Genomic DNA, 25,377 nt, shown 5'->3' with positions numbered 1-25,377 from the left:
TGTAACGTCCCAACACTATTTGTACTAAGCACCTGAGAGCTACTAATGTGCTGTGTACCACATCCAACGTATATGGATTGACTGACGGTATGTACAGCCCCAAGCACAACAGGGCCCAGATCTCAGGGAGGTATTGTCCCGTCCCTAAGAGGGAATCCTTTCAAACCTGCACGTTTTCACCACTGCAAAGCGAGTGTAACCAGGCTACCAGTCTGGTTCGTCCACTTTTCAATCCCCTTTGGCACTAGTGTGACTGTATGAGCTGCCGGAGGATTCGGTGAATCAGCTTCTTATGAATTTAACATGCCCTTCGTTCCATTGATGATGAACTCATTAATTCAGCAGGTAAAGGGAGTGTCGTTCTGTGCTTGAATTCACTCACAAGTCACAGGGCTTAACGCTGTGATGACTGGGGGGCATTCCCTGGTCTGTGCTATGCAAAATGCCAGGCCACATGATCCAAACTGCCCCCTTTAGCCTTAAAAATCTGTGCATCCTGAGAGTCCTCTCTCACTTCAAAATCAATCAATATTTCAAGATTAACTTTTTCTATATCTTTAAAGATGTTGTAGGTAGAATTATTTTCACAAAGGGCCTGGCCATAAACGATTATGTTTTTTTTATTTTTGTTTTATTGTTGAAATTCACAGTGAAAGCAATTATGGCTACAATGCCGGTAACATGCACAAGATGATTACAGATAAGTACAGAGTACATCAATGGTATCATTGTTACCGTGCCTGGTAACATACATCTATAACTCATACAGTAGAGTGTATACATATCAAGCATCATTCTGCAAACTAATCAATGGAAGCCATGCACTGAGGTTGCGTTCTTCTGGAATGAGCATGGGTTAGACACAGTAATCAAGGCCTTTCCCCTAACTGCTTCCAGGTTGAGTTGTTGTTTTGGTGTCTTGGAACAGTTAATATAACCTATTGGTGGACAAATGGCTCACTAAAGTTGTGGGACATTGTTTTAATGGAGAGGACTTGCAATTCGGTAAAGTAACTATCAAATCGGACTAGAGATCATTATAGGCATCTTTGTGCCTTATCTATTCTGGTGTAATTTCCAATAGATGAGAAATTTAGGACCATGAATTTGTAATGATTGGAAAATCCTCTGTTCTAGTCCCCGGCATTAATATTATTGTTTATTATTTCTATTATGGTAATGCCTGGGAGCCTCAGGCATGGATCAGGTGCTAGGCACTGTACATAAAACACAGAACTAAAAGCCTGTCTCTGCTCCGAGGAGCTTACAGTCTATGTATATGAAAAGGGACAGCACATGGATACAGCCAGCCAGATGGGAGAGCAGAAGAAAACAATGAGACGGTACCAGTTTTCATGATGGACAGTGGTCCTGGCTCCCCTGCTGCCTAACTGTTGTCCAGTTAAGTTGGAACATCAGCTTAGGCAGCCCTGGTTCTAACCTCCCTCAGCATCACCTACTTTAGCTCTGTGGGGATCAATGGAACTAGGAGAGAAGAATGATATTAGCTCTTCAAAGCATGTTTTATACAATTTGTACCCGAAGTACCCTTTTCTAGCAGTGCATAAAAAAAATTCAGAAAGACCACATCTCTTATTAGCAGAACTATAGTATCGAGCCATCGAATTAACACATGGGTGGGAAGCTGTGCATCTGAACAGAATACCCTTAAAGAAACGAGGGGATGAGGTAAAATGACCGACAAGAAGCCAAAGGAATCGGTGCCAGGAGTTTGCACTTTGCTTTTCGTTCCATGGCGTTCATTGTTACTTGCAGGTTACTTCCAATTGGGTGGCAACTGGCATTGCTGCTTGCATTGTTGCTGTTCAATGGGTGGGCATTTCTTCACACAAGGTGGGCATTTCACTGGCTCAGGGCATGGAGTAGGAACTGGAACTGGTGGTTCCTTGCATGGTGGCTTCTCTGGAGAACAAGGTATTGGCTCGGGGCATGGAGTAGGAACTGGGACTGGCAGTTCCTTGCACTTCTGCTTCTGTTGAGGACACGGTAATGGCTCGGGGTGTGGAAGAGGAAATAGGACTTGTGGTTCCTTGCATGGCGGCTTCTCTGGACAATAAGGTATTGGCTCAGGGTGTGGAAGAGGAACGGGGAATGGTGGTTCCTTGCATGGTGGCTTCTCTGGAGAACATGGTATTGGCTCAGGGCATGGAGTAGGAACTGGGACTGGTGGCAACTTGCACTGCTGCTTCTCCTGAGGACACGGTATTGGCTTGGGGCATGGAGTAGGAACATGGACTGGTGGTTCCTTGCATGGCGGCTTCTCTGGAGAGCATGGTATTGGCTCAGGGTGTGGAAGAGGAAATGGGACGTGTGGTTCCTTGCATGGCGGCTTCTCTGGAGAACATGGTATTGGCTCAGGGAGTGGAAGAGGAACTGGGACTGGTGGCAGCTTGCACTGCTGCTTCTCCTGAGGACATGGTATTGGCTCAGGGTGTGGAAGAGGAAATAGGACTTGTGGTTCCTTGCATGGAGGCTTCTCTGGACAATAAGGTAATGGCTCAGGGTGTGGAAGAGGAACGTGGAATGGTGGTTCCTTGCATGGTGGCTTCTCTGGAGAACATGGTATTGGCTCAGGGTGTGGAAGAGGAAATGGGACGTGTGGTTCCTTGCATGGCGGCTTCTCTGGAGAACATGGTATTGGCTCAGGGCAAGGAGTAGGAACTGGGACTGGCGGCAACTTGCACTGCTGCTTCTCCTGAGGACACGGTATTGGCTTGGGGCATGGAGTAGGAACTTGGACTGGTGGTTCCTTGCATGGCGGCTTCTCTGGGCAATACGGTATTGGCTCAGGGCATTTCACCGGCTCTGGACACGGCACAATTTCCGGGCACTCTTTCGGCTTTGCCTTACAGAGTGCCGGCGGTAGGCTGATGCCTTGCTTGCATTGCTGCTGGTCTTGGTGAAGAGACATCTTTGTTGCAATACAGGATAATCTAAAAGAAGCACCAGAGTCTATCAACACATGCTATGTAAATGCAATAAGAATAGGGGCCAACCTCCCAGTGGTTTGGGAGACTGTTAGAATGTGCTTGCCTTTATTATCTCTTCCGCCTTCTGATGCCAACCCATCACTTATTTCACCCACTTCCTTCTTTTCATCCTGACTTCTGGTTCCTACTCTCACTCTGTCCTCTCATTTCCCCTTCTCTCTGTTCTGTACTTCCTGGACAATCCTCTTCCAGCTCCCACTACAGACTCCTTCAAACTGCAGCTGATTTCAGTGTTTCAAATGAAATTGCCTTTTCCCCCTTCGCTCCTCCTCCCAGTGAACTCAGGACCCCACTCTTTTCAGTATCTTTCTGTGTCTATTCCTGTCCCCTTTGCTTATCTGAAGTCCAGGTGAAAGGAGGCCCCGTAAAGAAACCAGAACAAAATATTCCCCCAAAGAAATTGCTAGCACACTATCATACTGAATTTCTCTATGGTGAATACATGGAGCCTGATTCCCCTCTTACTCTGCATTTACATCAGTGTCCCTGTATTGGTGCCCCTTTGGATTTCAGATGCTGTAACTGAAAGGAGAATAACACCCATGGCATTTACAAGCGGTTGTGCAAAGAATTAGTAAGAACAAGCATGATGCCAGTGGTGCGTGCACCCTCAGTGACACGCCGGCAGTGGCTTCTAAATGGGATGGATAATTGTATGGCCACTAATAACACATGCAGCTGAAGCAAGCTAAATTGAATGCACTCACACCCAGTGCTTCAAAGAGCAAGGCATACCCTGGTCAAATCAGAATAGAAGGAAGTTCTCATACCGTTGTAATCCACAACTGCACAGATGAATTATGGGAGATTTCCTGCTACCTAAGAAGCATCAAGTGCCTTCCAGCAACAGAGGCTGGGGGTCTAATAAAAGATATGACCTGACCCACCTTGTCTCTGCTTATCCTGGGACCAACAAGTCTACAACAACGTTGCAAATAACTACAAACTTGGATGAATCTGTTGTCTGCTCCAATGGCAAATCCTATGTTCTTATATTTCTGGGAACAACCTAAGCATATCAAGGAAAGTTTCATATCTGTAGCTCCAGATATTTTAACATCTAGAGCCAAATCCAAATGGAGTTAGCTAAGGGTATTTTTAACCTCTCCTCTCTGTGCTGCCACCCAATTCAATCCTGAGCATAAAAAATCTGTATGATTAGACTTACCCAACTGCCCGAGGAGAAGGAACCTGCAGAAGTCAAGTGGATAGTGGAGCTCTGAGGTGAGAGGACTTTTATATGGTTTCCAAGCCCTGCCTTCTGGATATGAGACAATCCACATGAATGATGAGCTCACTCGTCCCAACCCAGAAGACTCACGTATTTTCTCAACTGACCTGTTTCTGGATTGACCTTGGTAGGAAACTCCCTCATGTTCTGATGAGTGTTGTATAATTTATTTGATTCTCCTCCCTGACTAATCTGAAGGGAAAAAGTTACAAAAGTGATACAAATAAGCGATAAAAGGGGAGACCCCCCACTACAGCATCAGTGCAGCTCCATTGAAGTCAGTGGGCCAGATCTTCAGCTGGTTTAAATTGACACAGCTTCATTGGAGTTCATTCTAAGGGCTCACCTTCCCTGGGCCATTTGCCATTGAATTCCTTGAAGTGACTCCTGATTTGGCTTTAGCATAAGTGAGAGGAGGATCTGGTCCTTGGTCTTCCAAGATTGGTTCAAGAAATCAAAGAGTTTGAGATGTTGAAAAGTCCACTTAAAATGCAGCAGGATGGATTGGATGTCATATCAGATGAAAAAGTTTGTGGTTAAGTTACTGGACTGGGAGTCAGGACTCCTGGGTTCATTACTGCCAAAGGAGCTCCTGGGTTCTGCCAAAGACTCACTGTGTGACCGTGGGCATGTCACTTCATCTTTCCATTCCTTAGTTTCCCCATCTGTAAAATGTAGGCAATAGTACTTCTCTGTTTCACAGCAGTGGTGCGAGGCTAAGGTCATTCATGTCTATGGGTTGGTCAGATGTTATGGTGCTGACGGAGCATATAAATACCTAGATAGAATGGAAATTCCGAAACCCATGTGGGCTTCTATCACCTTTCACCTTAGAAAGGTTGAGGGGAGAATTCTACTTGTGGGAATGAGACATTTTTAGAACCTAAAATATAATTTTCTATTTTTATAAAAAGACTAAACATCTTTTCTATTCATGTCAGATGTTCCTGTGACCCAGTGATGGACCTTCCCATGTTGTCTCCCATTGCCTAAAACAAAATCTGCCTCTCTATGCAATCCACTTGTCTTTCTATCCAGTCAGCATTTATAAAATAGTTATATGGATGCTGATAGGAGCATAATAGGCCAGATTCTGCTCTCATTTGCAGGGGTGTAAATCCATTCCACTGATGGCAGGACAGCCACAAGTGAGGAGCAGACTTTGTCTCTGATTTGGAGGGGTTAAGCATTGGCATGGGTCGTAGAGCTTATCATGCCCATGTGCAGTCAGCCTGCTGGTTTGAGTGTTCACTGGGTAGATGCTTTGAAAACGGTTGCAATCCAAACTCTTCAGTGGCCATAAGGGCTTACAACATGGAGCCCAGCAGAACTGGTCAACATTTTTCCGCCAAAATGTTTTCTCTATGGACAACAGCGTCTTGACACAATGGAAATGTTCACTGCAAAATTTCAATTTCTCATAACAAAATAACATTTGTTACAAAAATGTCAAGGAAATTTTTTTATGAAAACGAAACTTTGTTCATTTGCATGACAATATTTTGCAGGGGTAGACGGGGAAAGGGACAATTATCTCCCTACCTGCTCTAAGGAACAGGGATGAATTTCACCATAGCTGATTGTCTTGCAATAATCACCTCCGTCAGCCTTAGTGATTTGATGTGTAGGCTCTTATCAGGGCTGTAATGTCTTTCTGGAGCAACTCCATGTGCTAACGACGCAACGAGAGAATTGAGGCATTCTTGTGGCATGTGATGGGAATGGCAGCTTCGAGCTATGTTGCAATTTCCTCTTTTTAATCCTTGTTTCTCTATTTGTGGGTGGGACACCTGGGTGGGACACTGGTTGATGGTGTTGGTGCAACTTCTTGTCTTATTTCATCTGCAGGTGGGGCCCTGGCATAGTCCCTATCTCAGCTGGGCTTGGGAGATGTTTGCTTTGTCTCCCAACCTCTGATCGAAAGGGGTGGAATTCAGAAGGCCATCTCAAGACCTCTGTGCCACCTAAGTCCTATGGAGCAGCTCTTCAGCTGGCTGAAAATGTCGCAACACCGCTGACGTCAAGAGCTATGACAAATTTATACCAGCTGAGCAATGGCCTTTACAGGTTTATTTCTGGAATCATGGCTCATCATCAACAAGAATTCTTTTAGCTTCACCTGGGGCTTGCTTATGGAAAATCTTTCTTCAAAGCAGAGATGCTGGAAAATGTTCAAACCCAAAGTAAACCCGTTTGGGTTTTTTTTTCTGGGCATCTAACCAGTTCTGCTTTGGGTGTCAAATTGCCAGCAGTAAATTCTAATGTCTCCTGGTTAACAAAAAGCAGCTTTCATAGCAAGAAAGGACATGATCTAGTGCTATGAGCAGCAGGGTGAGCGCTGGGCCTGCTCTGACAGTGTGCCTTTTGGCAAGTGCGAGTGTTTGGTGGTGGTAGCGGCCTGTGATCTACAGGTCAGACTACAAGAACTGGTGTCCTTCTAGCCTTCAACTCTATGTCACTATGTCACTGACCCTTTGTGTGTCTTAATTTCTCCACCGGTAAATCAAGACTTTTTATGCTGCCCTCTCCTAGAGCAGGTTGTGAGCAGAGTTGGTTGAAAAATGGTGACACATTTTCATGAAAACTTTTCAGGCATTTTCATGAAAAGATTTTGTCAGAATTAAAAAAAAAAGTGTCCAACTCTATGTAGAAACAACACTTTGGGGGTTACATTTTTGGAAAATGTTGACCTGGTCAAGTTGTGAGTCTTAATTAATTATTTATGGTTTTGTGATATGCTTTGAGGATAAACAGTAACATTAGAATAAATAAGAAATAAATATAAAATCTTTTCTCTCTTTCGTGACTTACTTTACCTCCTGGTACCTTTTTACCTCAGACAAAATACTTTCCTATAAAGGTATAAATACTTTGTCCGTATCTGAGAATTGTATTAATAATACTTGGCAGCTATTTTCTGAGACAAATACTATATGTGGTGAAACTTGTCTTAATCAAGAATTCAAGGAGCTGTGAGAAATGAGTAGTTCAGTAAAGGAGGCTTCCCAAAGAAGTCAATCCCTCAATTCATCTGGGGATAGTTTGTGGTTACCTGTTAATGGGGCTTGATTCTGTTCTCAATTTACATCAGTTTCATGCCAGTGTAATTCCATTGAATTCAATTCTGAGTTACACTGGTGACTGCAGAATAGATCCTGGAAGTTGCCTACTGAGAGGTGATCTCTGTACTGTAACTATTATTTATTATTTGTGCGGTGGTAACACCTGGAGACCAGGGTCCCATTGTGCTAGGAACTGTAAAAACACAGAGTGAGAGACAGCTCTTACCCCCAAAGAGTTTACAGTCTAAATATTCAAGGCAGACAAAGGTCGGGAGAATTATCAGAGATTAAAATATTTTGTCCAAGTTCACACAGGAAGCCTGTGGCAGAATCATGCATTCTACCCCTATCTCCTAAATCCTAATTATGGACTTAGCCACAAGTTCACCCTTCCTCTCCTGTGCAGGTGATGGTGCAGGTTGTCGCTTTTTCCCCTCTGTGACAGAGGACATTGCGGTTTTTCAGAGTAATCCCACGAGTTTTGTGTTTCATCAAGCACCTGACACTCACAGAGTAATACAAACATGCCTGGAAACTGGAATGGCTTCTCCAGACCAACGCCTTGCTCTGCAATGTGCCTTGAGCTGGCTTCGTAACTCAGCGAGATAATTTCCACCCCTGAATAACATCATTTGTTCTGTGGGAGGCTTCATGCTGGGACAATTGTATCTTCTGGTTTTTTGCTCCAGTAGTGACTTAACACTGAGACATCAACACTTAACAATAGCTGTTTCTGGTGCCTCCTTCATCTGCCTTCTCTTGTTCCTCATCCCTTGTCATTCACCCCCCTGACTCATGCTAGGAAACAATCCTTTCCAGGTGCCAATGCTTCATCCAATCCATGGCGATAGACCCATGTCTCAGAGTCATTTGGACTCTTACCAATCCCTGTGGAAATTGATGGGCTTCAGCATAGACTTGAGATCCAATTCCAGCCCCTAAGGAAATCAGAGAATGTGAATTTGGAGACTCTAGTTACTGAATTATGCCAAGATGAAAGTCTTAAAACTGTGGGCCAGGTTCTCAGCTGGTATAAGCTCATTGAATCCCATGAAGGATCTGGCTTTGTATCTTTCACGATCTCCTTCCGGGTCCAAATGAGTTCTTTTTGGCACTCATCCTGCTATGAATGGACAAGACGAGACTCTATGACAAAACGCTACATCGTGTTGATACTATCGTCAATTCAGATCTGAAATGTCCTATTGAAGGATCTCTTATGTTTGTCACCAAGATGCAAAGTTAGGAGCATCCAAGTGTTTGTTACACAGTGTTGAACGAATTCCTATCCATTAGACCTGGTATACTGCTCATTACAGGGATGCAAAGATTGTGGAAAATTTCTGGTTGGATTGTATCAGTATTTAATAATAACGCTCAGAACTTGAAAAGCCTTTTGGCACTTTCAGTCACTGCACAAACATCGACTAATTAGTCCTCATTACTCACTACAAGATAGGTAATGGCAGGAGGTATTATTATCATCATATAACAAGTGGAGAAGTTGAGGCATAGCCAGGGGAAGTGACCTTCCCAAGGTCACAGAGAAAGACAGTGGCAGAGCCAAAATTATATCTCAAGTGTTCCTGGATCCCAGTCCTATGCTCACTCCTATAGACCATACATCCTGTGGTATTAAAATTGGGTGTCGTGTGTAAAACAAGGGATCCCCAGCTGCTCAGGGCCTACAGTTTGAAAGACAAGGGTTACCTGTGCCTCCTTGGTGCTGGGGAAAGTTGTGTGGGCTGGAGTGACGAGAGGTTACATGGAAAGGGAGGGCGAAAGGAAATGAGAGAGAAGGGAGAGCTGCACACAAGCAGACATAGAACCTGGAAGGGGAACACGCCACATACAAGAAGGGGAGGAAAGGCAGATACATGGCAGAAGGGATTGCAGACATTCCATGGGAACAATTCATTTCTCCTGATAAGAATGGCATAGTCATCTGAGGCCAGATTTTCAAAGATATTTATGTGTCGCTCTGCTCATATCTAACTGACATACATGAACATAAGAACATAAGAATGGCCCTATTGGGTCTGACCAAAGGTCCATCTAGCCCAGTGTCCTGTCTTCCGATAGTGGCCAGTGCCAGGTGCCCCAGAGGGAATGAACAGAACAGGGACTCATCAAGTGATCCATCCTCTGTCTCTCATTCCCAGCTGCTGGCAAACAGAGGCTAGGGACACCATCCCTGCCCAGCCTGGCTAATAACCATAGATGGATCTATCCTCTCTGAATTTATCTAGTTCTTTTTTGAACCCTGTTATGGTCTTGGCCTTCACAACATCCTCTGGCAAGGAGTTCCACAGCTCCATAAGAACATCCCATTTTCAAAAGTGACCGAGGCATTTAGGAGAGCCCCAATTTCATTGAAATCCAATGGGCTTTAGGCTCCTAAGTGACTTAGATACTTTTGAAAAATTTATCTTTTGGCCTTGCAATTCTGACCCAGCAGCATCTAAATGACTTTAAATATCCCTGTGCTACACACTAGGCAAAACAAATTGCTGAAGCTAAAGGGTAGCTCAGGACACTGTGAGCTAGATTTAGGGTTGATTTCAGTGGAGTGAGGCTGATTTATTACAGCTGAGGAACTGGCATAAAACAATTGTTCCAATATCTATTCCTGGGGGAATTCTGCACCAAAAAATAAAACATGCTGAGCACAATATTTTAAAATTCTGCATATTTTATTTGTCAAAAATAACTCAATATAATCACCACAGTTTCAATTATTTTGGTAATTTATTTCAAAATACCTGTCCTCAAGTATGTCTGTAACAATATAGACAACAAAAACATTTCCCCCAGAAGCAGAGAGTTAAAGAAACCCCTAGGATAACCCAGTTCCTGTTTCTGTGTTATGCTTTTGTTGGGTACCTCAGTCTGGGTGTGTCACATGTGCCAGCTGGACTCACCTTGTGGGAAAATGCTGCATCTCCAGTCTAAGACACCCACACACTCCCCCCAGACACCAGCTGAGGGGTGCCCCCCTGCCCAGACTCCTGCACCCCCAACCCCCCAGATCCCAGCCATGGGGCACCCCCTCCAGCCCAGAAACCTGCACCTCCTAACCCCCAGAGTCCAGGGATCTAGAGAGAGAAACAGCCTGATGCTGGGTCCTGGGCCTGGACAGAGTTTCCTGCATGTTGCCTCCTTCCTTCAGGACATGCTGGGAGCCACAGCTGTCCGGAACCCTCCAGCTCCCACTCCCTGTCCCCTCAGTCAGTGTCCTGCATTTGCAAACTGGAGAGCCGGGCTCTGCTGGGTCCAGCAGCCCCTAGTGACGGCCATCAGCCCTGCAGCATTCTGCGGGGAAAAACGAAATTCTTCACAGAACAGTAATTCTGTGTAAATTCTTCATTGTGCGGTGGTGCAGAATTCCCCAGGTGTAAAGATCACTAATCAAAGGTTAATTGATTAAACCTCACAAACCATGGAACAGAGTAACTTGCCCAAGTTCCTACAATGAATTGGAGGTAGCCCTGGGAACAGAATCTAGGATTTCTGGCTCCAAATTATGCGTTTTAGTCACCAACACAATCCTTCCATCTCCCTTAGGGAAGAGCAGAGTTTTATGACAAATGTGCAAGGAATTCTCTTGAATGCAGTCATGTGATTGCAAGACACTCAGCCGACCTTGCTGGAATCCTTTAAGAAATAATTCTAGTGCCGATCAGCTAATGTAAGCATGGCAGGGGGGTATAGCTTCAGGTGGAGAAGGTAGCCTGTTTGCAAGGCTGTCTTTTGGCTTCTCTCCATGAAGTTTTTCTTTTGAAATTTCCATGCATGGAGAAAAGTCTGGATTTGAAGGAAGCATTCTCCTCTTGGATTTAGTTTCGTTGTATTAATCAGAAGTGGTTGAACCAGCTCTCCAAAGGCCTGGCTCGCCCTGCTAGCTTGATTATACGCCTGTCGCTTCCACCCCCTGCTTGTTCTCACTTGTCCATCATTATTTAAGGGCGGACACACCTGGATTCCATATGAGGTGGCTCATAGGATGAAAGAGATAATTACATAGGTTTAATTTCCTCGTATCATTCGGTCTGCCTGCCAGTCTAATCTATCTTCTATTTTTACAAGGCACCCATTACAGTAGCATCCAGGTGCCAGGTTTACGTGTCGTCTGCGAAATGATACAACAGAGGAAAGATTGTAAATTCAACCTTTCCTAGGTTATATTCTCCATCGATTGGAGTCTTTAAATTGGAATGGGATGATGTCCTTCTAAAAGATATGGGGCCTGATTTTCCACTGCACTGCACCTTGTGTGCTCTTTTATATCAGTGCAAAGTTGGATGTGGAGGGCTACCTTTTCTGTTCTCGCAGCATTTCACCTTCATTTTGCACTGGTGCAAACGACCACACAAAGATGCAGGGCACTGGAGAATTGGGTTCTCCCACCACAGCTTACTGCCTTAGTGCAGGAAGTGCCAGGTGAAATTCTATGACACTGTGTTATGTATGAATTCAGCCCAGATACCCCCCATATCTATGAATATATGACAACGAAATAATTTTTTCCCCCATCAGCCCTGTGAAATGACAGTGTGACTTTGTATTCTAAGCTTAAAAACCTCCCCTATATTTCTCTTTAACTCTCTTGGGGAACCTTGAATACAAAAGCTAGTTCACTTGGGTTAGACCCCAAAAAGGCTGCCTTAGTGTAGAGGTCATTTCTGCTGAAGTTCATCAATTCTTGTATGTTCCACCTTCCATCCCAACATGATTTTAAGTTGCTGGGATCACCTTGAAATGCCTCCTCCGTGTTGCCTTGTGACACGCTGATGAAACTAAATGATTCTTGAGCATGTATCCCGCCTGGCAAACTCTTGAAGATGGCTCCACTCCATGGCACAGCACCGTGACGATGCCTCGTAGCCACTCGAGGGTTTTGTTCGAGATTTATAGCAATAGATAAGCAAACCAGCTGCCGTAGGATTTGACAGACATAACACACTCCCTGGGTTTTGGATCAGGGCCTGTGAAGCTTTTCCTCTTGAAAGTGATTTACAAGATCACCTCATTAACTCATTGAGAAGAGCAGCCTTTAGCTCAATTAAGGCATAATTGCAAAGCAACTTGAAGGATGAGGCAGTGTCAGGAGTCCCAGCATGGCTACATCACCAGCTACCTAACTGTCCTGTATTCACATCAACCAAATGATAAAACCCTACAAAAGGACCGGGCCAAACTTGCAAGATGTGATCGTAGAATGAAATCCCACTCTACAGTTTCAAGGGCTTAGCATTAAAACTGGCAAGATTCATTTGACGATTCGGGGTCAATCTTTTCCCCCCGTCCCCAGTAGCTTGAGTGTTCCATGTGCTGTGGCGTGGTTGGGTCTTCTTCCCTGTTTTGAGTGACAAAAACTAATAAGCAACTTTAAGGAAAAGTGATTTTTCACAGGAACGTCAGATCGAAGGGCCTATGCTGGCTTTAAGCTTCCTTTGTATTGGGGCAATCTAGGGTGTTGCCTGGCTCCTGGTGTAAGTCAGAGCAGCCCCAAGGCTACTCTAAACTTATGTTTTGCTCCCTGTGACCCCTGGGAAGCAGAGAATAGTGAAAGTGCAGTGTGCACTGGCCACGCTAGAGGCTGGGATCAGAGCCTTTCCCCCAGCTCCACAGTGGCTGGGGAAACTCCCTCCTCAGTGAGGGATGCTCAAGGGGCTCTTTCCTCCCACTTCAAAGCCCCTTTACATTGCAAAAGTGACCTAAGTGTCACTTAGAATCAAGCCCATCATTTTCCTTCTCCACAAGTGAATTTATTTCTCTGCGTGTATGGCAAAAGATGTCATTGCTCACCTGCGTTTTTATTTTTAGGCAGATCTGAGAAGACTGACTGTTCATGCAGAGAATTTGAAAAATGTCTTCACGTGAACGAACCTTCGTGCTTCATGCAGGGCTGACACACAAATCACCAGCTGCCAAAATAAAAAATGCCCCAGAAAAGGGAGTTTTCTCTCCCAGATGACACTCAAACTACTAATTTGGTCAATTGGGGGTTGTGAAAGAACAGAGGCCTCATGCATGGAACAATGTCTCACTTCTGGGAGGCCGGGCTTAGGGACCATATAAAGGTTCTTTCATCCCAAAGCCCCTGAATCCCCTTCGCATTGATTCACTTGCTCTCACGGTGAATTGGGTAAGTCAGCTTATACTGCGCTTATTAATGAATTAGCATTAAATAGGGTGATTGTGTCAGAGTTTATTGCCAGTGCTAATGTGGGAGCGCTCACTATATTACTGGAAATCTTCTATTGCTTCTATTTTATTCTGATGAGGCAGATTAAACATTTGTGGCTCCAAACTTTTGCAGTTAAGGAGTTTGGTTTCCTCCCATAGGCCATATGCCATTGGCTTGATGGAGTTACTCCTGGTTTTCACCAAACTCAGCTGACTTTGATGGAGTTATTTCTATTCATAACACTGTAATTCTATTGTCTCCATTGGAATTAATCCTGATTTACCCCAGTGTCAGTGGGAAGGGAATGAAGCCCAGAGGGCTCTGAGGTTACATAGGTGGGTTTTGCATGCTTCGACGAAAAAGCTAGCAACATTCTGGTGTGACGGTGCATAAAGGGTTTGATAACATTTCCAGATTAGAGCACAAATTCCCCAGGGTTAATTGTTGCAGGAGGGGAAAATGAACGGGGAAAGCTATGAATTGCCGGAGACCAAAAGGGATGATTGCTGGAGAAGTCTTTTGGTTTTATGGTAGTATTTTGCTTAGCACAATGGGGCCCGCATCCTAGTCTAGTTGTTCTTCATAATGCTATTGCAATGCAAAAAATAATAGTAATAAGGATGGTTATAAAATGCTCAAAGACAAGGGTCTAGGAGATGGAAGGGGCAGAGCAGAAGGGAGCGAGACCTGGAGGAAGGCAGTGCCAAAGGAGGGACAGGCAAGGGGAACTGGATGGGTAAAGGGAATTAGAAGGAAGGGAATTATTCTAGATCTGAGTCTCCATTGCCCTGTGTCAGTTATTTAAACCCTGCCATTGTGATTTTAGTAGTTTACATCTACTTTGTGAACCAGGGCTGGTTGAACATTTTTCATCAGAATGGAAAATTGGGTTTTGACTAAGCCTTTATATTAATTGGGCTTCTTTCCTTAAAAAACAAATGTCCCACCAGAAAACCAAAACCAGGACATTTTTCAGCAAGATACACATTATATTCAATTTTCAGCTGAAAATTCTCCGTTTACTTTTTTTTAATGACAAGTCAGAATTTTACTCTGGAAGCCCCAGCCCCCGTTTCCCATTTTTGACCTGCTCCAATGTGAGTAACTGCAAAAGATGTGGGGCAATGCAGACACAGGCCCAGCATGATTTCATCCAGAACTTAAGACATCATGAAAACACCCAAGAGTGCGTTTTAAAACACCCACCTTCAATGTCATTGGTATTTGTGTAGCAAATGTAAAAACTATCCAACATTTCTCCCAGGTTTCCCCGAGCTACAGAAGATGGCTTCACAGCAAAACCAGCAGCAACGCAAGCAAACTCTTACCCTGCCACCGGCACTGAGCAATGCCACTTCAGAACCGGCACCGACCCCAGAAGTAGTACCAGAACCATGTCCAGCAACAGTCAAAGAACCAGAAAATTCACCCCAGGAAGAAGAGAAGCCACAGGAGGAGTGTAAGCAGCCACTGAACCAGCCTCTTGGACCAGCTCTGGGACTGGAACCAGAACCAGTACTATGCCCAGAACCAGAATCAAATCCATCAGAAGTTAAAGAAATAGAATATCTACAACCGGACCAGCAGCAACACAAGCATCCACCAACCCTACCCCCTGCATCAGGAATAGAAACATCAAAGGAATATCAGCAAGCAGAACCAGAACCGGAACCAGAACCGGGACGATGCCCACCACCAATCACTGAACCAGAAGGTCCCCCTTTTGTGCAACCATCTTCACCTGTGAAAGAGCAGCAACGGAAACAACCACATCATTGGCCACCAAAGCGGAAGTAGCTTCCAGCTACCAAAGGGAAACCATGATATGAGAAGCAAGACCCAGTGCTTGACACAGTTAACCTCATATTCTCATCTGCTGTGGGTTTAGGTGGTTTTGCTGTAGAGGTTTCAGAGTTTTGTCCAGTATATGTTAGGGCCTGTTAAATATACTCCATTAGTATCCTTAAACTGATGCCATACATGGGACAGATCCTCTTGAAATCACTAGAACCCTACTGATTCCCACCAGCTAAGGATCTGGCCCTTCTTGTCTATCGCTCGTCTATAGGAGATGTAGGTGCAGGCTGTAGGTGCTATGAAGTTCTGAGCGTATGCTTTCACTATCGGGTCCCTGCTTTTGAAACCCATCCATGAGAAAGAGTGAGAACTGGGCTGTCTATACTGATGTATCAGGGATGGTCTAGACAGTATTTGGTCCTGCCATGAGGGCAGGGGACTGGACTCGATGACCTCTCGAGGTCCCTTCCAGTCCTAGAGTCTATGAATCTATGTTCACCTTCACAACCCTATTAATAGATCCCAAGGCCAGAAGGGGCCATTGTGATTTTCATGAACTCCACTCCGCTAATAACTTCCAGCCTCAGGAAAGAGGAGTGTCTAGATTCATTGCCTTGGTGTGTAATGAGCATTAACTGGAGAATGATGAGGATCAGTTAAAAGGCTTGAACGGGGAGAGAACAGTATATAAGTTAGGGGTGTTTCACTCTGATTCATGATGGGGTTGACTTTTCACCTTTGAGCAACTAAAATCCCTGGGGTGTAGATAGACGCTAACCAATATGCACCGTGGAATGTCATATGCTGGGATAATTGTATCATTAAATGGCATGGTCCATTATTTGATTGTGCTCTGCTCTCTAGCTGCATGTGTGACGCAATAAAATCTACCATTCCAGGATGGTCACACCTGCCTTCTGGTGTTTCTCTGGTCCTCTCCCCTACCCCCAATACGCATTGACTTACCAAAGTTCTTGTTTCTAGGGGTAGCAAGAATAATTATGTCTTTATGCAGAATGTTAAATATACAGGGCAGGAACTGCCTCTTATTATGTGTCTATAGAGTCCAACACAGCCAGGCTCTGAGGGGGAGTGTAGGCGCTACCATAGTGCAAATAATAAAGAATACAGAACAAATGATCAGAAACCTTAAAAACATTCAAGGGAACTCCCAAGAAAATTATTGTGATAATTCAGGGCAGCTGCACCTGTATTTCCATGCAATGGTCCAGCAAGGGTCAAGCTTCTGGCTCCCCAGCCGGGACCTCTCTTGGGTGGAGACCTGGGTCTCTCTCCCTTCTGACCAGGGTATTTCCAGACTGAACAGCAAGCCTGAAACTCAGCAAGGGGAGAGGGTCTCGGCGCCTGGGCTCCAGCTGGAGCGGGAATGTCTAAACTGCTGTTTTTAGTCCCATAGTGCGAGCATGCGTCAGTTGATCCAGGCTTTGAGACTCACGGCCGGCGGGGAGGAGGAGTTTTTGTTTTGCAGTGTAAATGTCTCTGTAGAGCTTAAGGCCAGAAAGGAGCACCCAGTCTTCCAGCCTAACCCCCTGTACATCACAAGCCGCTAACAGCACCTCGCCACCCCTATGCTAAATCCAGCAAATGGAATTAGACCAACGTATTACAGCCCTCTGGAGACATTTGTCATGTCACTTACTGCATGACTGGAAGGTGCTCAGATACCGTGGGGATGGGGATGTTACAAGAACTTGTAAAGACTAGACCAGAATAGAATAGCCATAACATTAGCATAAAACCTTGATTTTTTTTAATGAAAACATGACCATTTTGGACAAAAATTCCCATTTTGTCCAAAAGCTGCTTTCCTCTCGAAACATTTAGATCGTCCCCCTAATCCTCATTGTCAAGTGATGCCTTTTGGTATGTGCCAGTAAGTATAAAAACCCCTTCACTTCCGGGTGGCAATGCTCCTGGAACCAAGTTTTGTTATGAAAAGCTGACCTGAAAGTAAAATCATCTAGGACTAGATTGTGGCATCTAGTTATAGCTCAGGGTGGGGGCAGAACAGTGCACTTCTGGAGCACCCTAGTGCATTGGGGAAAAACAGTTATCCCCCTATACGAGAGGCAGTGCAACCCCACCCATCCTATGCAGCCAGCCGTGCTCTGCAAAAGCCGACATGTGTAAGCCCAAATGTCACACCCAGTACTTGAGGGTCTCCTGTAAGTGAAGTGAACCCAGAATCTGAGCCTCCAGCCCTGCAATGCATATTGTTTGCGATGAATGAAAGGATTCCCTCTAATATAGGAAACACATGGAGAGAGGTGTGGATACCATTGCTGTAAGCGCATCAGCTACACAGAAGCGTAGGTGTTCAAGTCCCATGATGATGAGTGTGTGTGTGTGTGTGTGTGTGTGTGTGTGTGAGAGAGAGAGAGGGAGGGAGAAAGCTATTTCAGAGCTAGCAGCAGTGACAATCCACTTAAAGGCCACTGCTAGGTATTGTTGAGTGTGCAATGCTGTCCTCTCGTGGCTTGTCCATGGAAAGGATGAACACTTATTACACTCCAGGCAGAGGAGGATTCTAATCCCAGCTTGGGGTGTGTGAATGGAACACATCTAGGAGAAGCTGAACAGAATTCATTGCAATGAAACTGAAGCAGTAATTAGTAATGTCCTTATCTCCCGGTGGGGCTCCTTTCTAAGGCTAAACAACCCCAAATCTTTTCAGTCTTTCTTCACATTAGAATTGTTCCATGCCCTTAATCATTCTTGCTGCCCAACTGTAAAGCCCAACAGAGATCAGGGTCTCATTGCGGTAGGTGCTGGATGCAGAGTGAGAACCAGCCCTCGCCCCATTTTTAGCTTGCTTCTGTGATAGGAAGCGTGGGATTGGGACCACCAAGTTCCCAAGCCCAGGTCCCACAGACATGGGTTTACAGTTGCTGGACCTGGGTCTCACAGCCGTGTTACTGTGTCCATACTGCATTACGCAGACCTGTAAGTCCCCATTTGGCAGATAACATATCCCCTCTGTAAGGACAGATCTCCTGTTTCTTCCCTCCCAATTGTCTCTAGCTCCCTCCTGTGTTGAAACTTAATGTTTGATGCCAGGCGGAGAGATTTGGATTCTTGATGCATTGGCTCGTGCTCCTACATTTCATTAGCAGTGTTGTTGCTCCTTCGCGTTCCTTTGTTATTACAGGGTGGGCTCCAGACTCCAAAGTGTCGTGGCTGGTGTGGCCTCAGGGATAGTCTACGTCAAAGGCTCATTTCCTAGTTCTCAGGGTCTGGGTCCTGCTTTTGGTTCCCTTTACCAGCAGAGTGTTGTGCTGCCTTCCTATATGGCACTGGACCAGCCAGACAGGTTAAAAAAAATAGCTAAGGAGATTTTCTTAGCCTGTAAACTCACGGGGCAGGATTTATGTCTTTGTGTGTGGGTGTGGGTGGGTGGGTGGGGGGGGCAACACCAATATGGGTGCTTCCAGGCTACATATAAATAATGACAACAGAAGCGATAGTTTTCAATGAATGCCACGACATGAAAGTGAAAGGCTCAGTGCTAGCTGGCTAGTCTCCGCCGAGGACCAGTTATGCTGCCATGCCCAGTCCAGGGATATGTAGGTTTTATTAGCAGCTGTCCAGTGCTTTATGTTTCAGGAGGGTTAGCCAAAGTTGCCTTAGGAGATTCAGCTGCAAAATCCTTATTGAAATGACTGGAGTGCACATTAGGAGAATGCAAACCATGCAAATCTGCACGATAAACTATTGAGAATCCATCCCAGGTCTCAAAAACTCAGGCAGGAACATGACGAGTTCAGACCAGTTGAATAGGAAGCTCAGGACAAGTCCCACCACGTAAGAACTCAAATGAGGTGAGTTTCTGACCCAGTAGGCTTCCTTTTGTAAGTAAGGCCAGCAAGAATCTGGCCCCTGAAGTGCAAAGATCATCACAGAAAAGGTGTAATCACAATGTTTTCTGATTGTTTTTTTTTTTAAATCTGGACCGCACGTGATAAGAAATTGATTAACCTAGAAAGTCATCAACACACCTGGATAAAATGGATCTGCTAGCTATTCCAATTATATTCCATCATCCCGACAATTACATCTTTGGCAGTCCAGGCTCCTTCCTAGGAGTGACTGGTGCTACCTTCACCATGCAGTCACCTGATGCCAGCAAAGAGTCCCACTAGAATCTAGAGCTCAGATCCCATGCAGGGTGGTGAGTTGCTCTGAACTCACTGCTGAGCTTAACGCCAAGTTATTAAATAAAAGGTCAAACAATTAGAATCATAGAAGATTACGGTTGGAAGGGACCTCAGGAATTCATCCAGTCCAACCTCCAGCTCAAAGCAGGGCCAACCCCAACTAAATCGTTGCAGCCAGGGCTTTGTGAAGCCTGACCTTAAAAACCTTTAAGGAAGGAGATTCCACCACCTCCCTGGATAACCCATTCCAGTGCTTCACCACCCTCCTAGTGAAAAAGTTTTTTTCCCAATATCCAACCTAAACCTCCCCCGCACTGCAGCTTGAGACCATTGCTCCTTGTTCTGTCATCTGCCACCACTGAGAACAGCCTAGATCCATCCTCTTTGGAACCCCCCTTTAGGTAGCTGAAGGCTGCTATCAAATCCCCCCTCATTCTTCTCTTCTGCAGACTAAATAACCCCAGTTCCCTCAGCCTCTCCTCGTAAGTCATGTGCTCCAGCCCCCTAATCATTTTTGTTGCCTTCCGCTGGACTCTTTCCAATTTCTTCAAGTCCTTCTTGTAGTGTGAAGCCCCAAACTGGACACAGAACTCCAGATGAGGCCTCGCCAATGTCGAATAGAGGGGAATGATCACATCCCTCGATCTGCTGGGTCCCTCAAGGAGCCTAAAATCTGTCCCTATTGACCTCTCTGGGCAGTGCTTAATTTGTAATGAAAGAGGCTCTGGGACCCAAGCAATTTGGTGCTGGGGCTCGAGCAATGTTTTTACTAGGAAGGCCTGGGTCTGCCTCTGAATTGAAATATGGAATGTCTGCCACTCTGTGCCTCAGTTTCCCCCTTTGTAAATTGGGGCTAATAATAGGCAGAAGGATTAAAGCTGCAGAGAGATGTGGGGATGAAGAGATGGTATATGCAGAGGACAGAAAGCAGAGAAGTGGAAAGATGGCAGTCAGAGGGGGAACTAGAAGGAAGATAAAAGAGGACTCATGGATGTTGAAAGGGTATTGAGGGAGTAACAGAAGCCTTTTAGTGAAGATTGTGGTGCCAAGAATAATCTTGACCTAGGTTTGTTCTTGTCACTACTTATTATTTGAAAATCCCTGACCTTGTGCTCAGCACTAGGCTACATATAGGAATCATAGTATGCACTCAGTTACCTTAATCCCACTTCTCCCACCATGTCATGCACACCACAGTAGGCTGGAGAGCTGCTACTAGAAGGTCAGGCTCCTGTACCAGATATAGACCATCTACAGACCCTCCTTCTCAGAGAGATACATCAGAAATGTGTCTTCCGTAGGATAATTTAATGAACTGCCAAGAACAGGAATGGCAGTTGCGAGCTTACATTAAATATGTTATACATGGCACCACCTAGTGGCTGAACCGTGTAATACAGTTTAGCATTCGATCGCCTGGAACATCAATGGGACGCTCGAGTGCTGCTGACACAGGCACTAGGGATGCGTGGGAATGCAGCAGCTCACGTTACAGCAACTCAGCAGCAGCTAATCCAACCGCTCTGGATAACTCCAGTGTTGTTTCGCAGTGTGGTCGCTCTCAAGGTAGCTTGAGTAGAGTCACTTGAGTGTTTTGCATCAAGCTAACTATGGCAGTGAAGCCAAGCCCTGCAGTCTTTCTGGGCCAGATTTTCAAAGTATTTAGGTGCCTCGTGGGATTTTGAAAAGCACTTTGAAAATCAATGATTGACTTCAATGGGACTTGATACCTTTAGGTGCCTAAATACCTTTAAAATCTGGCTTGCTGTGCCTTCATTCCCCATCTGTAATACAGGGAACTTCCCAGAGGTGGTGGGTGGATAAACACAATAAAGACTGTGAGGTGCTCAAGATTTACACCAGTGGAGGATCTGGCCCAGTTCCCAGTAAGGTTTCTCTTTTTCAGACAGGTTTGGTTAAAGCACCTTAATTTTCAGTCTCCACAATCAGAAAAGAATAGAAAATAAAACTAACTTTCAACGTGAAGACTCCTGGACTATACTAGAGGGTAGTATAAATAATAACACCCCTGGCCTCTAACTGTGAAAACTTCCTTTTTTAAGTGAAAATATTTTTTTTTAAACCAAAGACAGTTTTCAAAATCATTGTTCTTGTTTTGTTTTTATTTTCAGGATTTTTGTTTTTTATTTATGCTGAACAATCAAATTATTTCTGCAGGAAATTTGGATTAAAGAAAAAGCCCATTCGTTTCCTGAGAAACGTCCCATGACAAAGATATGGCTTTTATATTTTACAGCGCTACCAAAAAATTACAACCGTATGTCTAACACTTAGCTGCAAATTGACTTCAACACTGGGCACTGATTTACACCAGCTAAGGATGTGTGCCTTTGTTTTTAGCGGGTAAGCCTAGCAGTGCCACCACCTTCAGGGTTAGCGAACATTTGTGTCATTTATCAGTTCTGAGGCCTTACATGAAATGATGTCGTTTGAAGATGGAGATGAGGGCTTTAGCCATATTGTCCTTATTTTGTTTTTTGACAAGCAGACACGCTATCCCTATCTACACTAAACAGCAGAGGAGCAGAATCCTTTGATGACTATTGTAATCTGGCCGAGAAATGATCCTGCTAGATTGCAAAGAATTTTATTTATCTACTAGCTGAAAGCTCATTCTGTTGCTCAGTTGCAATTTGTAAAGTGCTGAGAACTTGCGACACATCCCAGTGATGACGGAACCTGGTGACATTCTCAAAAAAACATGCTCTTGGCCATTCTTGTAGCTTGTTCCATTACTTCATGCTGACTCAACAGACATTCTAGACTTCAGAGTGACACACAGCCAGAGTGACAATCCTGGAATCTTATAATACAGATAGATCTGTCAGCTCTGTGCTGAGAGGTAGCAAATATCAGCAGGTTGGAAATCACTGATGGGGAATCTGTGTGTTTTTCCTAGTGTAATTTGTTTATTTACTCTAGTAGGAACTTTCCCGGCCTTTGAGCTCTGGCTTGTCATCACAAAGTTACTAACAGTTCCCTGCAATCTTCCTTCCCTTCCATTCAAACTCATGGGTGTGGGTAACCTGGACCTACCCTCCTAGATAGTTACAACCCTTTTCATTGAGATTTACTCAGTGCCTGTATCTTTCCCTGTCTGAGCCAGAAAAAGGTTCCCTCTAGCATACTCTGCACTGTAGGAAAGTAACATGACGCTCCACTCAACATCATATGGGGTACCTGTTCATTTACATTATATACACAGTCCTTGAACAGAGGTGGTCACAAACAGCAGACAAGAAATCCCCTTTCAGGAATCTCAGTCCAGATACTACTGTCTGGTTCCTAGGAATCAACTCTGCTCTCAGAAATTATTCTAGCTGGAGAGAGAATGGTAGAAAGCAAACTTCAGTGGTGCTTGCAACAGCTCCCCTCATAGGACACACCATCACAACACTAACACTAAGACAAGCTTTTCTTCAAAGACTGTGCACTGCTATCATGCTAAGAAAAAGAACTTGTAAAACTATGTGTAACAGCACCGTTCCCCGGGACTGCCGCCATAACAAGTTATTGATGTTGCTGTCTCCTGCCAAGTTTTGTACTTTGTGTGTGTTTCCCCTTAAAAGAGTGTCGAGTCAGTCCACGGCTGGGGATGGACTAACCATTTTCCACCTTCTGGAGCCAGGGATGAACCTGAGGTCCAGTATATTTATGTTGCCTTTAAATAAGCACAATATACCAAGGGATGTTCTCTTTCATGTCATTACAAAACTACCTTCAGTTAATTCATGCTCAATGGGCAGCACCACAAGAGAGGGGAAATGATGAATGTACACAATTAGCTTTCAGGAGCACCTCGAGGCCTTGTTCTACTCAGTGGTATACATACACATCGTAGGAGAAAACCCCTGCCCTGAACTGGGATGATGTAGGGAGTGAATGGCTATGGTGACTCTACTGCCGTAAGTCAACCTAAGTTATGCAACTTCAGCTACGTGAATAACATAGCTGGAGTCGACGTAGCTTAGGTCGACTTACTGCTGTCTCTACACCGCGCTGTCTCTACTGTCTCCCGTCCACTTACCTTACTCTTCTCGTTCCTGGAGGAGTATCGGGGTTTACCGGAGAGCGCTCTGCTGTCAATTTAGTGGGTCTTCACTAGACCCGCTAAATCGACCCACGATGCACGTTTCTGTAAAGGGAAATCGTGTCTTACTAATCTATTAGAGTTCTTTGAAGGGGTCAACAAACATGTGGACAAGGGGGATCCGGTGGACATAGTGTACTTAGATTTCCAGAAAGCCTTTGACAAGGTCCCTCACCAAAGGCTCTTACGTAAATTAAGCTGTCATGGGATAAAAGGAAAGGTCCTTTCATGGATTGAGAACTGGTTAAAGGACAGGGAACAAAGGGTAGGAATTAATGGTAAATTCTCAGAATGGAGAGGGGTAACTAGTGCTGTTCCCCAAGGGTCAGTCCTAGGACCAATCCTATTCAATTTATTCATAAATGATCTGGAGAAAGGGGTAAACAGTGAGGTGGCAAAGTTTGCAGATGATACTAAACTACTCAAGATAGTTAAGACCAAAGCAGACTGTGAAGAATTTCAAAAAGATCTCACAAAACTAAGTGATTGGGCAACAAAATGGCAAATGAAATTTAATGTGGATAAATGTAAAGTAATGCACATTGGAAAAAATAACCCCAACTATACATACAACATGATGGGGGCTAATTTAGCTACAACGAGTCAGGACAAAGATCTTGGAGTTATCGTGGATAGTTCTCTGAAGATGTCCACGCAGTGTGCAGAGGCGGTCAAAAAAGCAAACAGGATGTTAGGAATCATTAAAAAGGGGATAGAGAATAAGACTGAGAATATTTTATTTCCCTTTTATAAATCCATTGTACGCCCACATCTCGAATACTGTGTACAGATGTGGTCTCCTCACCTCAAAAAAGATATTCTAGCACTAGAAAAGGTTCAGAAAAGAGCAACTAAAATGATTAGGGGTTTAGAGAGGGTCCCATATGAGGAAAGATTAAAGAGGCTAGGACTCTTCAGTTTGGAAAAGAGGAGACTAAGGGGGGACATGATAGAGGTATATAAAATCATGAGTGATGTTGAGAAAGTGGATAAGGAAAAGTTATTTACTTATTCCCATAATACAAGAACTAGGGGTCACCAAATGAAATTAATAGGCAGCAGGTTTAAAACAAATAAAAGGAAGTTCTTCTTCACGCAGCGCACAAGTCAACTTGTGGAATTCCTTACCTGAGGAGGTTGTGAAGGCTAGGACTATAACAATGTTTAAAAGGGGACTGGATAAATTCATGGTGGCTAAGTCCATAAATGGCTATTAGCCAGGATGGGTAAGAATGGTGTCCCTAGCCTCTGTTCGTCAGAGGATGGAGATGGATGGCAGGAGAGAGATCACTTGATCATTGCCTGTTAGGTTCACTCCCTCAGGGGCACCTGGCATTGGCCACTGTTGGTAGACAGATACTGGGCTAGATGGACCTTTGGTCTGACCCGGTATGGCCTTTCTTATGTTCTTATGTTCTTAAATATCAACATGGATAATATATATATTTTTTAGTTTTTCGATGTTTAGTCAAACTCTTTCATCAGAAGTTATTTCATCCAGAGTATCACAGGTACCAATGGATGAATCTCTTCCGATTTTTGCCAGCTACATTCCTGTCTCATGTTAATGATCTCTTTGTCATCCAAGCATTGGTGAGATTACATAACAACATCAGAGAATTATCTACTGATGTTTTCATGCAATACAGTCTAATAGGAAGCATGACTAGTGGCTAGAACACAGGACGGAGAGGCAGGAATTATGGATTCTATTTCTATTTCTGGCTCTACCACTGACTCAGTGTATATCCTTGAGCAAACTACCCCACCTCAGTGTGCCTCAGTTTCCCCATGTTTATA

General features: G+C 44.5%; 1 protein-coding gene across 1 annotated transcript; it reads right to left on the bottom strand.

Moving 5' to 3' along the window:
• Window positions 1–746: 746 nt before the first annotated feature.
• On the bottom strand, window positions 747–20,757 carry LOC120390008 (extensin-like). The gene is made up of 3 exons (XM_039512199.1): window positions 20,625–20,757; window positions 4,180–4,434; window positions 747–2,954 (listed from the first exon to the last, which is right to left on the bottom strand). The coding sequence occupies exon 3, from the start codon at window positions 2,930–2,932 to the stop codon at window positions 1,778–1,780; it is 1,155 nt and encodes a 384-aa protein (XP_039368133.1). The 5' UTR covers window positions 2,933–2,954; window positions 4,180–4,434; window positions 20,625–20,757; the 3' UTR covers window positions 747–1,777.
• Window positions 20,758–25,377: the final 4,620 nt, after the last annotated feature.

Source organism: Mauremys reevesii, linkage group 24 (assembly GCF_016161935.1).
Source record: "Mauremys reevesii isolate NIE-2019 linkage group 24, ASM1616193v1, whole genome shotgun sequence".
Classification (NCBI taxonomy): domain Eukaryota; kingdom Metazoa; phylum Chordata; order Testudines; family Geoemydidae; genus Mauremys; species Mauremys reevesii.
The sequence above is the reverse complement of the archived record's forward strand: the minus strand, read 5'-3'. Positions and strand labels throughout refer to the sequence as shown.